This window comes from Panthera pardus, unplaced genomic scaffold (genome assembly GCF_024362965.1).
Source record: "Panthera pardus isolate Hobbes unplaced genomic scaffold, ASM2436296v1 HiC_scaffold_12, whole genome shotgun sequence".
NCBI classification, from domain to species: domain Eukaryota; kingdom Metazoa; phylum Chordata; class Mammalia; order Carnivora; family Felidae; genus Panthera; species Panthera pardus.
In genome coordinates this window covers 85,958,547-85,973,306 of record NW_026526677.1, presented here as the reverse complement: position 1 = coordinate 85,973,306, position 14,760 = coordinate 85,958,547, and the positions used below count along the sequence as shown (strand labels likewise).

Below are 14,760 nucleotides of genomic sequence, written 5' to 3'. Positions count from 1 at the left end.
TGGGAGACTAGGTGGAGTGAACATCAATCCAGCTCCAGTTACATGGCTGACAAAGTCAGATAACAGTTGAGTAACACAGTCTGAAGAAAGGGATAGAATCTTTGAATGGAGAGTGAGAGCATGGGCTTCATTCCAACCCTGAGGCAGAAGGAGACCAGGTCAAGTGTGAAGAAAGCCTGCGTGGGGATACCATTCTTGTGAAAGAAGGCTTTTGAGGTACCTTCCTCTATTGTATTCTGGGGGTATTCTGAGGGCAAGAACTTCATTCCTATCCCCTCTAAGTTGTAGTTGCCTTCTTAGTTTATCCAGTCCCTAAACTAAAAATGTTAGCATAGGGGCGCCTGCATGGCTCAGTCAGTTAAGCATCCAACTCTTGATTTTGGATCAGGTCATGATCTCACAGCTCTTGGGATCAAGCCTCATGTTGGGGCTCTTCACTGAATGTCTCTCTCTCCCTCCCTTGTTCATGCTGTCTGTCTCTCCCCGCCCCCAAATAAGTAAAATAATCCTTAAAGATAAAAGAATGTTAGCATATATTACACTGTTGGATGTGGGTTATGGCGGCTTACAAATATCAGAGTGGAACAGGGAAGGAGAGGATGTCTTTCTTTTCCATCCTCTGAGCCACAACCACTGTGGGTGAGCAATGCTCAGAGTCACCACTAAAAATGGTGTGAGCAAGGGGACCTCAAATCTTAAGGTCTCTGAAGAAAATACAAATGAGAAAGAGGATAAGAGCAAACCTTTCTGACTTCCCCATCAATGGGTGAAGGAGGAAAAGCCGGGGAGTAGAGATGCCTGGCTATACAAAAATCCTCCAGAGAAATTACATTAATAAATCCTAAAATATAATAACTAGAAAGGACTTCCTTACCATTTCTTCAACACTTCCATTTTAAAATAGAGAAAATGAAGCCCAGAGAAAATCTTCTAACTTATTTTGTACTATGGACTCTTTGGCCTGTGTGTTTTATTTGCACATGCACATAGAATTTGCAGCTTATAGACCCTTTCTCACTATCTTATTTTCAAACGCAAAATATAATTTGCATAATATATAAGATCAAGGTATGCACATGTGTATCTGAATAAAATTAAGTACACTGACTTTTATTATTCACCCAAGGATAAGAAGCCAGGAAGGGAACCCTAAAAATACAGTCCTGGAAGTCAAGAGCAGTACTCAGGCTGGGGAGTGAGTTTTCTGATGCAGTCTTGTTCTTTTCTACTTTTCCACCCTGACTCTGTGAAGAACAAGTGTGATTATAATTTAAAATAGAGACTGAATAAATTAAATTTATTTCAGATTGACTGGTTGCTTTTCTTTAGGCCCAAAATTACACATGTTAATTGAAATGACTGTAATATTTGGGAGAAGAGGAGAAAATAGCAGAAGAAAAGAGGTTGGTTACAAAGGAAAATCTGAAAATAGGTTGCTCCTTGGCACAACTGACTTGCAGGGCCTGCTTCCCCTGCCTGCTGCACATGCTCCCCCAGAGCCCTGCCCCACATCTGCTCCCCGGCCTCAGACTCAGCCTTGCCACTCCACCCCTGCAAATCTCCTTGGTATCCACTCTTCTTAGCAGTACTTTAGAACTTTTTATATTTCTCTCACTAATAGTGACATTTACCTGTCCTTTTATTTAGCTATGAAGTAGCAGTCTGGTGTGTGAACATACTGGATCTAGAATCATATCATCTGGCATTTTTTATTAAGTGATGCTTTGCCACTTACTGGCCAGGGTAACTTGGACAAATGACTTCAACTCTGAATCTCAATTTCTTTTCTTGGAATATGGTAATTTTCTGTTTTGTCTCCCAGGGCTTTTGTGAAGAATTAATCAAAAGATTATGTAAGTAACATGTTTTTACTCTATTTTGATAGCTGTTTTCCAGACACAAATCTAGTGAAGAGAATTTAAAGCATTTAGTAGGTGCCATCATCTTTGGACAGTTTTAACCTCTCTAAGCCTCAGCTTCCTTATTTTTAAAATGTAAATCTGATGTAGACTTTGTAGGGTTAGTGTGAAGATCAACTGAGCTAAGGTTTATGCTTAATGTGCCCAATTCAGAAGTTGGCTGGTACTCAGCAGAATCTAGGACTGGACTGGTTCACAAATCAGACTTCTATAAACTCAACATTGGGTACCAACCAGTCTCACCTGAATTGACTCCAGGCTCAAAGACTCAAAGTGTTTTGCAGACACAAAAATTGCATGATGTTGCTGTGGAGTCTCAGATGTGAGAAATTCACATAGTTCGGCATTTCTGGCAATTTGCATAAAATTAGGCTGAGCAAGAGGAGTTTGTTCCATGAAAAGAAGTACCTGGTAGTAAACAGATTTCTGAACTAGCCAAGAAAGCAGACAGAAAATGTCAACATCCAGGGAGCAAAGAGCCAGCACATCTTCCTGCCGATCCATCCTGGACAAAGACTATGACCATGGTGACACCAGATATCCACAGAATTTCAGAGTGCTGAAGACTTCATGACAATTAGAATCACAATTAGATACTGGATTCTCAGAGGGGCCAGAGTTTTCAGTACTTACATAGGATAAAGAGGTAACATTTAAAACGTGTATCCCTGGAGTGATGAGCTACTAGTAAATTAATTATCTTCTTTGCTTCACTCAGCATCTCTATACCATTTGTTGTAGCTTTGGCATCCCACCCCCACTGCTAATTTTCTTCTTGAGCTTTGTCCTCAATTTCTGATGATACAATGTAATATCAGTAGCAGGGAAAAAAGGGGGGTGTGTGGAAAGACAGGATAACTGAAAAATTCCCATGGATTTAAATTAGAGAAATAACCTCAGACATGGCTGGCAGGGGGGATGCTGGAGCATGCTGGAGAAACATTGATCTTGGAGTCATATGGCCATAGTTCAAGACCCAGCTCTGCTACTTACTCACAGGAGACCCTGGCTGCTCTCTTAACCTCCATGAACTGCAGTTATTTAATTTGCAAAACGAGGAGAACAGTCACTGCACTTCAGCCTCCCAGGGCTTGTTGTAAGGGTCAAATGAGACAAAGATTGTGACCAGTGCTGTAAAGTGCTAAATAAATGCATGTTATCCCTGGTATATCTCTTAGCTTGTCACACTGAAGACCCTTATCCCTCCAGGGAACTGTTCCCAATTACTGTCCATTCCAAGTTATCTGGACAGTGTCTGGCTCATTCCCCACCCCGATCTGCTTGCAAGGGGCTTTATGATCACTGCCTTCAGATGCCATTTCATTAGCTGTATCAATCTGTTCTTCCATTCATTTTACAAACATTTGCCGAATGCCTAGTATGCCTCTGACAGTGTACTATGTGCTGGGGTTGGATATAAATAAATTATGGTCTCTGTTGTTCTGTAGGAATAGTTAATTTCAGAAATCTTACCTACTGTCATGTTAATAGGTTCATAATGGATATCAAATATACCTTTTCTGATCCTGAGCTACACCTTAGTTCTATAGCACATGTTTAATATTTGTGCTTTCCTTGTCCCTAAACCTAGCAAGACTAATGCTTTCCTATCCTAGAGGCCCAGGATCCTAATTCCATGATTATTAGCCATGCCGTCGATATTTCCCCAAACTCAAAAATGGAAATGATATCCTTTTAATTCTTCCTCTTTTAAGGCATTAAGATTAATCCTCTCAATTTCCCTTGGACAATATCTTGAACTTTCTCCATTTCCACAGGTAGACATACAACCCACTCACATCACACATTGGGGTGACAGGAGTAACCTCCTCCCCAATACTTCTGCTTCTCTCTACTTCACTCCATCCCCAACAGAGCTGCCAGGTTGATTTTCCTACCTGACTAATCTGACTCCACAGCAACACCTCTCTCTTGCCCTGGATTTTCTTAATACCTAAGTATACAGTCTAGGTCATGTTATCATACATATTCACATTGTGCTTTTTAAAATTATTCCCTCAGAGGTCAAGATGTGTCATGGGTATCAGTGATAGTATTTTAACGAATGCAGCTCTCTTGAAGAGGACTTGGAAACTAATGCTATCAGGTATGTGGCAAAGGCCACCTTATAAAACAGTAAAGGACAGGCTCTGAGGTTAGTGACAGAGCCTCTCTGAGTTCCTCACTTTGCGGCAACAGGGAGCAGCAAAGCCAGGGCCCCATGGGACTGCTCTCCCTTCTGCTAATGGCACTTGGTTGGCAGAGGTGACGAGATTCTAACATTCTCAAATGGACAGAAGATAAATCAACCTCTCTCTCTCTCTAAACAGACATGTTGCAGCTCGGAAATTTTTCAGTTTTTCTCATTGCAAAATCAATAACCATCAGCAGTTTGAAATTAAAGGCAAGATTAGGCCTCAGTTTTATACATGCCTTATTGTATTCCAAAAGCTTTCTACTCAGTCAGATAAATCTTCTTTAAGAGGATTAGGAAACTTTCATTATCTTTATCTAACCTGAACTAACACTAAGTCTGAAAAATTAATCTATAGACTGGACAAAAGCCGATAGCTGCTGGGAAGAAGGAGGACTCTTGGACTTCTTTCTAATTGAGCAGTGGGGTCTCTGCTTCCTCCCACTAGAAATTCAACTGGTCTCCAAAGAAAGAACAAGTCACCCATTGCTAACCAAGACAGAAGAGAATGCAGCTCTGTGAGTGCCTTCTTTTTACCTCTCAGTAAATGTAAAGGCCCATCTGCTAAGTGTTCAAGGGGAGGTTGTCTCCTCCCACCTCCACCCACCCTGATCTTTTGCATTGGATTTCACACCTCAGTTGTCCAGAGTTATAAGAGTCTCTTGGTCTGCAATGTGGAGACTGTGAGGAACTGACCTCTGAAACTGCAGTCACTCCATGGCTCTGCTCTCGCCTCTTCTTGGACTCTTGCTGACTCAAACCTATGAAGCCCACAGGGAAACACCACTGGGTTCCATATCCAGCCCAACGAATTGCTCCAAGGGCCTTATGAAGCACATTATCCCTGAAGCTCTCCATCACTAGCACTTTATGGCCTGTATTGACTTTGACATGCTTACACAATCTGTCTTATTTCCTGAAAAGTGATAGCCTTGTTCTGTTTGAGTCTGTTTCTGTACAGTGCCTGACAGTTCTTTTTTATTTCAGTGCTGCATTTCCTGAATTTGAAGATAACTTTGCTGTCAAGGCCATGAAGGTGCCATGGAGGCGTCACTTCCAATGCTGAGAATTTCAGCTCCTCTGGAACTAAGCCCAGGTGGCAGGCGGGGTAGTGAGAACTCACACCCCCTTGTTTTCTGCACCCCCAGAAACTTTCAACAGACATTCCAGCTCATCTCAGATAACTGATCTCACCAAGTGCCTCCACCATCCTCTGAGAAGAAGCATCAGACATGACAGCTGCCTTTATCTCCAGATGGCAGGCCGTCTTGTAGTTCCAAAGCAGTGATCATCACCAAGCCATACCCCTGGGTGGGACATGAGTGGAGAATGGAAACAGCAGAGTGTACAGACATCTGTGGTATGCAGGCCAATGTGGGTGTCTGAAAGCACTTGGGGATGAGACAAGGGCTTGGAGGCTGAACTGAGGCTGGGCTTCAAGCAATATGGCAGCACCCAGGGCCTGGTGGAAAAGAAAGCTGCAGCAGAATGATTTCTGATCCAGCACAATGCCATTACAAATGTCCCAAGAACCAGAGACCTGGATGTTAAGCTAGCAAAGAGCTGTTTCAGCCAAAAGAAAGAATGGCCACCCTGATTTTTACAAGTGAATGAAGTGTGAAAAGACACTAACCCCTATTCAAACTCTCCATGAAACCAACTGATGTGAGTAAAGTATTTTTTTTTTTTAGTAAAGTAGGGGTGAAAACATCCACATTATCTAAGCCAGGATGCAGCAAACATTTCATAAACTGGAAACAATTCGTCAAATATACTACATATGGGAATTGATAAAAGGCACTTTTTAAAGTCTGAATCACACACAGGGACTCTTTCTGAGATTTCAGTGTACAGCTCCAAGAGGTAAGTATAGGAGACTCTGAGAAAGGTCTACCCAAGTCTCTCATTTGGTGGAGGAAGGCTGTGTCACTGGGGGATGGCCAGTAGTATCCTTAGTACTTCATTGTTACCATGAGTCAACACCTGAGATAAATTACTTTACATAGAAATGGTGGGGCAGAGGGGTGATGTTAGTTGGGGGTAGTTCAAAATAAGTTAATTTGTATTGTTTCCTTGTTTTAAAATCGCTCCCAAATTCTCATAGCTGCTATTTGAATGTGCTTTTAATTCCTAATATTTAATAGTTAATATCTGGGATTCTGACATTTCTTCAGCCTTAGTTTTTTTCCTACAATGTGAAATTCTAATGAAAAACTATTGTACAATATGTTTGGGTATCCTGACACAGATTTTTAAAGAGAGAATGAGAGGGGATGTTAAGGAAAACCTCCCCTTTTTAAAAATTATATGGATGTATTTCTGACATAGACCTGGAGATAGCATTTTGACTAGTATCCCTCTTAATATACACTCCATTGTGAGGCTAACGGGATGCACAGACCCAGCCACCATGCTGGGTTGTACTCGAATGCAGAATCCAGAACCCCTTCTGGAATATGCACACCCAACAACCATGCAAAACTAGTCACAAGTCATATAACATCAAATCAGTGTTAACCTTTTATTATGAAATAATCCTGTGAAAGATAATTAAAAGGCACAGAGAGTAATACCACCTCTATTTTTTAGTGTTTCTTGCCCTACTTTAGAGTGCTAAGTAACTTAAGAAAGCTCAACAAGCACATGCCAAACAACTTATTAACAAGAACAGAAGGACCAAAGGTACAATTGAGAGACTGTGAAGATATGCAGTACTTAGTCAAGAATTCAGCAGATGGGAAGGAATCCAGAACATACACTCAGTCTCTGGGTTCCACAGAGGAAAATGTTTCTCATGTCTTCACACAAGAATAGAAGCAAAGACTGAGATAATGTTTCCCTTCCATCATCGACAGGTCCACCAAGCCCCGAATTCAGCTGTAACTCACCTTGCACTATGAGGTGGACCCGGGAAGTTTTCGGGTGGTTGTCTGTTTGCACAGAGCAGGTGTATGGGCCCTCATCATACACATCCACGTTCTGGATCATGATGCTGTATTGGGTTGGTGTGTTGACCAGGATGATCACACGAGGGTCTATGGACCACTTGTCATTCCCAGCATAGAGGATGGTGCTGCGGTTTAGCCAGGCTACCCGGGTGACTCGGTCATCTATGGTACACCTGTGAGGGAGGAGGGTGGGGAGTGGAGATGGAGGACATTGGGGGAGGGGAGGGGAGTAGGGGAGGGAAACATTGAGGAATGGAGGTGGGGAAAGGGAGAAGAGAGTGTTGAGAGGCTGTGTCATAAATGTGGTTGCTGTATTCTGAGGAGTAAATGGAACAAAATAGCCCCATGCTAAAAGGAAACAATCAATTATTGATGAAACTTCCTAAGTATAGGGTAACAGTGGCCTGAATTATCCTGAAGAACTGATGATACAAAATCGTTTCTATTTGATTTAGGAGCATATTATGTGAAGATCTTTGTCATATATTTGCTTTCCATCTTATTTTTCCCCCCAGGCTTATATGAAAATTAGTTTATATTTCTTGAGCACATTTACCACCTTGTGGGAGACATGGCCCAGGGGCATAGAGGCAAGAAAGTGGATCAGTATTTCAAATAGGTCACAGATAATCTACAAAGCAAATACCTAACTTGTTAGTCAAAAATTGGACATATTTACCACCAGCCCTCCCTGGTACTGATAATCTCCTTTTATCCCTAAGCTACGCAAATTCTGCAAATTATAATTTATAACATGGATTGATAAAATTCACCTTAGAAAGCCATCAATTTTTAGGAAGTCCTGGCTGCCTCTGAAGATGTCAGCAGAGGTAAGAAGAAAATGATCAGAGTTCCTCTTCCCTCCTACTGCCACCCCCTACCCACCCCCAGCCCAGAAAACAAAGTGGCTGATGTCACATGGGTTATCATTATGGTAAAAAGCTAATCTCAAAAAAAAAAAAAAAGCTAACCTCTACTTCCTCAACCTCGCACATACTCAACAATTGGAAGCTGTGAATGTAAGTGGAATTTGTTGTTTGGTATGAATGACTTGCAGGGTATTAGGTTTAATGAAGAAATATTTATGCCTGGTGGTCAGAAGGAAAATTTGCATATGTTCCCCAGGATTTTAAATCTATTGAAAGAAAATGGAAGAGAATCCCTTGAAAATGTGGGCTTGCAAAGAAGAGTGTGTTTCAAGGGCCCCAGGTATATGCCCACCTGCCACTCACCCCTCTAGTCTAAACCTGAGTTGCGGTATCTGGGCAAATAGTGAGGTCCAGTTATAGCTGTGCGATTCCCATAAGATGTCCCAGCAAACAGGTCTGAGGCCCACCTTCTGGGCACAAGGAACATCAATCCAGCACCTCCAGATGAGAAGACAAAGCAAACAAACAAAAAAAAACACTGCCTCATCTCACCAAATCTGATCCCATTTTGACTGAAAGCAGAGATCTTTCTACAAGGCTCAGGAGACAAGAACACCAAAGACACTGACAATGGAAGAGAGAGCATGAACTTTTGGACATGCTGTTTTCCCTTAGCAAAATGGCCAGCCAGACACAGCCTGAATGGCCACGGGAGCAGAACAATACTGGAGCACTAAAATGACAGCTTCTGTTGAAAGAGGAAAATGCTCTGTCTAGCAAAGTACTCTCCCTGGTTGGTAGGACACATAGAAATAATACTAGCTTCCAATCACAGAAGTCTTTGTATGTACAGGTCACCTGTCATTCAGCAGGTTCCGGCAGCTTTGAGTTAGGGGTGGGGTGATAATTAGATGCTTTCACAGGACGGCAGAAAGAAACCTTTCTCTTCTAAATTTTCTTTATTTGCTGTTTTTCAAACTACAAAAATAAAATAACCATATATAAATGTGTGAACAAATGAGGTCCTTAATTTGGTAACACTCTTGTTACCTCTCCTTCTACATCTCACTTTTTACATACACATATTCACATAAATAAAGACTGTGTTGATTTATTTACCTGAAATAGAATTATACTCTAATATTCCTATGAAGCTTTTTTTTTTTTTTTGGAACTTTATCACAGGTATCCCTTAACGCCAGTAGTTATAGATCTATTTTTGTATTTTTTTTTTGAGAGACAGAAAGCAGGAGTGGGGGAGAGGGGAAGAGGGAAAGGGAGAGAGAATCTCAAGCAAGCTCCATGCTCAGGATGAAGCCAGACACAGGACATAATCCCACAGCCCTGGGATCATGAGCTGAACCACAATCAAGAATCAGATGCTCAGCTGACAGCTATCCAGGTGCCCCTACTTTTGTAATTGTTTCTAAGTAAGTCTAAGATCAGCAAGATGAGTTTTGGAGGCTCAACCACATTTAAAATTAGTAATAATTCAAGTATCACTGACTCTTTGCCACCTTCACAGGTGTGTCATAGTGATAAAAAAAAAATTGAATGTATGCAGTTTCCTTCATATCCTGGGACCCTAGCTTCACTCTGCAGTTTGTCCTTCTACAGCAACTTTCCATTTCCCTAATGCAAACTGAAAAGCTCTTAATGGACCTTGCACTCTACCCTTTCAACAGCATTTCTTAGGGGAAAAAAAGAACAAAAAAGATAAACACATTCATTCACTTTCAGTTGAAAATGATTGATGAAGTTTCCTGTGCAACCTTTCTTTATAACAGCTGTGTTTTCATAAACACCAAATTTCTATTTGAATAACTTCTAACAATAAAGTTCTAATTGTTCAGTGCCAGAAACTGTCAAGCCTGGAAGTGGATGGTAAACTCAGAGTAAAGGGAGTCACATTCTAGTCCCCAGAACCACACAAACCCAAGTGACAAAGTGCAAACAAATATTCTTGCTTTTATTTTGGTCAATTATGTAACCTCTCAAAAATTTTAAGTTGATATATATATTTAACTTTTTAAATTTATTTTTGAGAGGGCACAAGTCAGGGAGGGACAGAGAGAGAGGGACAGAGGATCTAAACTGGGCTCAGCTCTGACAGCAGCAAGCACAATGTGAAGCTTGAACTCATGAACCACGAGATTATGATCTGAGTAGAAGTTGAACGCTGAACCAACTGAGCCACCCAGATGCCCCTAAGTCATATAATTTTTAAAATTTAAGTTAAAAGGATGCACTTCTGGCCTGTGGAGAATATTCACAATTTTAAAATTAAAATGTCACAATATTCCTTTATATATGTATTTATATCTATATCTATATCTATATCTATATCTATATCTATATACACACACATATTTTCAATAAAATTTAAATGCAATACTGATTTGATTATCTAGTTTCAAAATCATGAAAAAGTTCCTTATTGGTCATAAAATGTGAATTGTTACTTTTTAAAACTTGAACTTGTGTTTCCAATATATGTCTTCTGCAGGATTTTGTCTTGATGTAATCTTTCATACTTAAAAACCTTTTATTGATAAGCTACCATATTTATTTGCAAATATATATAGAGAGATGGAAATTGAAATTTCTTATATTTTCTATAATCATAAAGCTCTGAGTAATGCTATTTTCTTTTAAAATTAGTTATTATAAGGACAATATTGATAAAACAACATAAATATATTGTTCATCTTATTAAGTACTAATTAAACATAAAAAGTAAACTTTTGCTGGATATAGAGTACTTAATGGGGTAGATGAGGTTTTTTAAAATTACTTTGAGGGGTGCATGGGTGGCTCAGTAGGTAGAGTGTCTGACTCTTGATTTCAACTCAGGTCATGGTTCCATGGTTAGTGAGTTTGAGCCCCGAATTAGGCGCCATGCTATCAGCCCAGAGTCTGCTTGGGATACTCTCTCTCCCTCTCCCTTTGCTCCTCCCTGCTCGCATGATCTCTCTCTCTCTCTCTCTCAAAATAAATAAACTGAAACAAAATAAATAAAAATAAAATCATACCTTGAATAAATAACCTTACTGCTAGAATAAGATAGAGCTCAGGACTGATTCAACTTCTATTTTTGTTTGAGAGAAACCTAGTTCACATAAGCGAGGGAGAATCTTGTATAGCAGTGCCACTCAATTCTTTGAACCTCTTCCAAGATATGTGCCAAAAATCACACAGAAATATAGCTTCAAAAATTATTTTAATGATCTCACAGCTGACAATTCAATTAGTTCCTCCTTCAGCTTTTTTTAAAGCAATGAATTGAAAAATACCTGACTTGCAAAGGGCTTTGTAACTCAGTATTAAATTCATTTAATTTCACAATATCTGGACAGTATATTGTTAACATTTTACCAGGCTTTATCAAATGACTATTAAAGATGTATTTCTCTTTTACTTAGAAGGACCTTGTTTAACCCAATACACCCAGAAAGGTGGGTAAAATTGAATGCTGTTTATTTTAATATGCCAAATCACATTGTTCTCTACCAGAAAATGTCTCTTTCTCTAATTACAAGATAGAGAAGATATGTGCTTTGCTATGATGTCTTTGTCCTTTCCCTTCATTACACCTATGCTTTACTTTGGTGGGATTCTCCTTCAAGAGTGATTTTTTTTTTTTTTTGTAATAGTCAGATAATGGTGACAAATAAAGGTAAATTATTTCCTGGACAATTTATAAAAATGGGAACAGTCAAAAGGATCACTAGAATTACAATTCAATCTCAGTGCCTTTCTTAGGCAGATTGATTTAGGAAATCTGAGATCTTGAATGTATCCTCTTAAGTGCATGGAACCAGTACAAATTACCAGGAGTCTTGCAGGGACTGACTTTGAAACAGGTCAGTCCAAATCTATTCTCCATGGGCAAAACAGACTCTCAGTGCCCTGCCACACATACCTTGGGAAGCCTTGTGCACTCCTTGGGTAGATATACCCCAGACAGATACCCACAGCCCAATTTACCTGCTGTCAAACCTGGGTTTCATTAGCAGGCATGGACAGGGGCAAATAGAGTGGAGTAACTGGATAAATCTATCTCTCCGAATGGGGCAGAGACCATTCATTGAGTCTGCACAGTACTAGAACCTAAAGAATGATAAAGTCACTTGTGAGAATGATGATGTTGTTTGAGGGAAAAGAAGGAGACAACAGGGAACAGCAGGAAGAAGAGCTCAGAGAATAACTTTTTAAAAAATGCTTAAGTGTTCTTACAAACCTGGCTCCTTCCTTGATGTTTACGGCTGTGTTGAACTCTCATTTATAGGAAGCACAGGAGGAGAATTTTTTATGTTAAATAAGGGCATCCAAGAGGAAAATCAAGAAACATGAATGATAACCTTCTAATTTCTTGAAAACTCTTTTAGGTCTCTAAAATTCTTACCCTTAAGCAAATCTTATCTAGTGGCCCTTCATAAGGTAGAATTCACTACAACTCAATGGTAATGTCTCAAATTACATAGTGCTTATTGGTGCCTAGCACAGTTAAGAACTTTCCATATATTAAATAACCTGATCCTCATAACTACCCTTTGAGACATGCTTTATTATTATCATACTTTACAGATCACAAAACCGAGATGCAGAGAGGTTCAGGACTCTGAACAGCTGGTACAACCAGCGTAGAGAATTTACACCTATTCAGGCTTGTGTAGAATTTCTGCACTTAAGGGCTGTTGGCTTCTCCTTAAAAAGAAAGTGTTTGTGGCTCAAGACTCAAAGTAATAAGACCAGGAGGAGTTCATTGGTATTATCCAGTTTCCCACAAATTTATGGTATTCAGTTTTTAATTTTAGCATTTAATTTTCTCATAAAATAGCTTAGGAGAACAGGAAAGATATTTGGAAATGACTTTTGTACATTGTTAAACCACCTCTAGCTATTTGTGAAGAGTGGAAATACTCAGAAATGGCAAAGAAATGGCAAAAGCTATTGGAGGAAAGGAATTTTGCAGGCAAAGTTGTCATTTTCAATTCCACTAAACATGGGACATGCAGTTAAGATGCAGGGTCATTTTGTTTTGTTTTTAAGGAAGAAGTGCAGATAGAAGAAATCCATGCTTTCAGGCAGTGGTTCTCAAATTTCACTGTGCATCAGATTCACCCTGAGAGTTCTTTAAAACACAGATTGCTGAGCCCAACTCCCAAGTTCTTCTGATTTAGTGTGTTCAAAGTGGGGCTGAGAATATGCATTTTAAAGTTCCCAGGTGAGGCCATTGATACTGGTCTGAAGACTCTGACAACCACTGCCTTTAAGAAATCAGACAAGAGACAAGTTGGAATTCAATCAAAATAAAATCTTCCTGAAAAGTGAAATTAGGTAGCTTTAAGGTTTTTGTTTGTGTTCTTTAGGTCTGCTTTTGTTTTTATATTTTGCCTCTGAAAATACAAAAAAAAAACCACCGTGATTCACATAACAGATATTTAATCAATATCTAAGGTACACTAGACAATATTCCAGGAGCTGAGAATGCTGGCTGGCAAACAGGCAAAGGTCATGATCCTTGAGGCTATGTCCAGTGAGACAAAGAAAGCATATAAGTAAATAAGCATATTAGTTTTGGAGGATGACAAGTGGTGAATGTAAAGCAGGTTAAGGAATGGTGAGTGCCATGGGGACTGGGAGCATATTTGAGACAGAGGGGTTAGTAAATGCCACCTGGGGCTTGTATATTAGATGCTGAAAGTTTTACAACCTTACATCTGAATGCAGTACAGTGCATGTATAAAAATAATGTGTACTTAAAAATAAAAGTCACATCTCAATTATATACACAGATAGGTGTAGGAGCATCTAGATAACATGGATACCTAGAGCATGACTATTTAATTATTACAAGTATTTTGAACCAGTCTCACGAAGAGTGCCTCTCTTGTATGGATAACTCTGTAGATGCTAGTATTCAAAAAATTGAAAACTCGCATTTTGAGAAACTAAAGTTTATCAGAAAATGTCTTTATATTTCCACCCTTGTTATTGGGATAATACCTAAAATACATTGCCTGCCTCTCTGCTTTAATAAGTAGACAGTAGTGAATAGAGTGAATAACCTCTAATACAGACTCATCATTTTAAACTTCCACTCTCTTTGGAATGCAATGTTAATAGAGAAGATCCTGGACTTCTTCATAGAATTACAACACTGGATTTAATTATTTATACACTTATTTTCTGGGGCTGTAAATACCACATGGATAAGAATCATGTCAGTGGTCTTCATTTTTTAACACCAAACCTCCCACAGCGGATCTGGTATCTATTATAGGTGACCAGTACATATTTATAATGATGGAAAGGTGTAAGGCAATGTTTTTCAAACTGATGTCAAAATACCCTACAAAGATTATAGTGGGGTTCAGTCAGTTGAGTATCCGACTTCGGCTCAGGTCATGATCTCCCAGTTCTTGAGTTCAAGCCCCGCATCCAGCTCTGTGCTGACAGCTCAGAGCAAGAAGCCTGCTTCATGTTCTGTGTGTGTGTGTGTGTGTGTGTGTGTGTGTGTCTGCCCCTCCCCCACTCAGGCTCTGTCTCTCAAAAATTATTAAACTTTAAAAAAAAGAAAGACATAAAAAAGCCCACAAAGATTATAAATAATGATATGTTGCAATGAGAGTAGATCTTGTATCTTCTCACCACAACTAAGACAGGCTAATCATGTGATGAGATGGCAGTGTTAGCTTTTGCTGGGTGGTAGTCATTTGCAATACATAAATTCATCAAATCAACATGTTGTACGCTTCAAACCTAAAAATGTTATATGTCGGTTATATCTCAGTAAAGCTCAAAAAAAAAAAAAAAAGAACCTACAT

At 39.5% G+C, this 14,760-nt stretch overlaps 1 protein-coding gene across 12 annotated transcripts in view; it reads right to left on the bottom strand.

Moving 5' to 3' along the window:
* Positions 1-14,760, bottom strand: part of OPCML (opioid binding protein/cell adhesion molecule like) — a 1,065,414-nt gene that overhangs the window by 209,419 nt on the left and 841,235 nt on the right. For all 12 annotated transcript variants that reach the window (XM_053900247.1, XM_053900249.1, XM_019421450.2 and 9 more), the window contains one exon: positions 7,002-7,234. In XM_053900247.1, coding sequence (XP_053756222.1) covers positions 7,002-7,234 — 233 coding nt within the window. The remainder of the gene's footprint in view (positions 1-7,001; positions 7,235-14,760) is intronic.